General features: G+C 45.7%; 1 protein-coding gene across 1 annotated transcript; it reads right to left on the bottom strand.

Annotated features, from left to right (window-relative positions):
* Positions 1 to 917: 917 nt before the first annotated feature.
* On the bottom strand, positions 918 to 1,196 carry LOC127187010 (mitochondrial import inner membrane translocase subunit TIM16-like). Its single transcript, XM_051143274.1, has one exon. The coding sequence runs from the start codon at positions 1,194 to 1,196 to the stop codon at positions 918 to 920; it is 279 nt and encodes a 92-aa protein (XP_050999231.1).
* Between the last annotated feature and the right edge of the window lie 917 nt (positions 1,197 to 2,113).

The following is a 2,113-nucleotide window of genomic DNA, read 5'->3' on the forward strand; positions in this document are numbered from 1 at the left end:
TCATCTCTCAAGGCCTCATGTGTAAGGTTTTAAGTTGTCTACCTATCATCTTTAAATAATAGCACATAGGGCTCCTGCTAAAGCAGGACATGCACATTAAAGTGTTGGTTTCCGTGGTGCTGGAGAGATGGCTCAGAGGTTAAGAGCATTGACTGCTCTTCCAGAGGTCCTGAGTTCAATTCCCAGCAACCACATGGTGGCTCAAAACCATCTATACTGAGATCTAGTGTCCTCTTCTGGCCTGCAGGTGTACATGAAGGCAAAGCATTGTATACATACATAATAATAAATAAATAAATCTTTAAAAAAAAATAAAGTGTTGGTTCCCACTGTAGGACTTTTGAAGGTTGAGACGTAAGGGACTGTCCTTGGGTCTTTGTAGGCTAGTGGGACTACAGTCACATCTCTTCCTTTTCTTTTGCTATTGACCGTGAGAAGAGTGGTTTTTCTTGGCCACACACTCCTGCCATATAGTGTGCCACCTTCGCCGGAGGCCCAAACAATGCATGAAGTGGTCACAGACTGCATCCCCAAAGCTGCTAGTCATATAACTCTTTTTTATTCACAAGTGGATTGTCTCTGATATTTTTTAATAGTCACAGAAGTCTGACAAACACAGCATGATGAAGTCCTGTCCTGATCTCTCTATATTCTTGGGCTCTCTCTTTATCTGTACTGGTTGCCTTGACAATTTGGCCTCCCCACCATCTCTCCTAGAATCTCCTCTACCTTGCACTGAAAGCATGGATTACACTGATCTCCTCTAAGTTAGACTTTTCTTTTCTTTTCTTCTTTGAAGCATGAAAAAGATATTTATTACCAGGCTATAAATTATGAGGCAATGTATGGTGTGGTGTAGAGCCCAGCAGTCACGTTTTGAGCATCTGCACTTTCTCTCTGTCTTCCTCTGCTTGTATTCAGAGTTCCTGTTTTAGGCGTTCCTGTGCACAGACAACCTTTGACCTCATGTAGAAGGAGCCACCCATGGACTTATCACTCACCTTAAATAGGTGCTCATAATTCCTCTGGACTTCCTCTGGCCTCTGCTGGGCTTCCTGGAGGCTGAGGCCAGAGAGATTGGATGCAGCTGCAGACTGGTGCCCAGCACGACCCTGAGCATCAGCAGCTGCCGAGCTTGTTGCAAACTCCTGCTTCAGGGCCCAGGCAGAGGCTCTGCCGGCCACCTGTACACCCATCACAAAGATCTGGGCCAGGTACTTGGCCACTGCGGCAGCTCTACCTCAGGGGAAGCGGGTGCCACTTCCCAACTCAGTGGGACCAGCTCATGGGTTGCTGGTGGGTAAGAGATCTGGTTAGATTTTTCTAATGTAAGGCATTATTCAGAGCTTGGCATTAAAAAAAAAAAAAAAGCCAGGATTGTGCGGAGACAGCTGTGCTCTGACCACCAACAATTGGTTCTCATGATCACACGTTTAGTCTCTATCCATAGCAAGCCAACAACTGTCACAAACAGAGGACCATAGTGGCACATTCATACACCAGTAGTGAATATCATGATCAAAATGGAGGCCCCATTTACAGTCTTGGCCACTGAAGCCACCACCATGTTTGGTAAATCAAAGCATCCATGCTATAAAGCAGTGTATAGTATGTAGGGGCTGTTAAATTCTTTTTCCGCTGGCCCTTTGCAAAACTTCCTGGTTCAAAGATGATTTGGTACCTAGACGCATGGTTGACAACAGCACACCTGGTTTTGACATCTGCTGTCCCCAGGGCCCCAACATGTCCCCAGGTGCTAGGCTGGCTTTTTAGTGATAAGACAGGCCAATCTGGTTTGACTTTAAATGGGACACATTGATATTCTCTAGTCTACGGGACCCCTAGAAACCTCATAGGCTTGATTTCTGTTATCTGTCATGAAAGAAGTATGTCCTGTCCTAGCTATGGAGTTAGTCCGTCAGCCTCGGTCCAGGAGTAAGAAGACACATACAGAGCTGACCTGAGCTGTAGAACACCTGTGAGAAGGCTTTGTAAGTGTGAGTCTGAGGTGTTTATTCTTGCAGAAACAAAGCAACCAAACCTGACTCACCTCACATTACCTTTGTCTCAGCCAGCTCTAACCTATGACCTTATATGCGTCTCATTCCCTTCC

The sequence above is a fragment of the Acomys russatus genome, chromosome 3 (genome assembly GCF_903995435.1).
Source record: "Acomys russatus chromosome 3, mAcoRus1.1, whole genome shotgun sequence".
Taxonomy (NCBI): domain Eukaryota; kingdom Metazoa; phylum Chordata; class Mammalia; order Rodentia; family Muridae; genus Acomys; species Acomys russatus.

What these genes read in the sequence shown, in the direction of transcription:
- LOC127187010 (XM_051143274.1), bottom strand. Translation starts at nt 1,196, where the DNA reads ATGGGTGTACAGGTGGCCGGCAGAGCCTCTGCCTGGGCCCTGAAGCAG.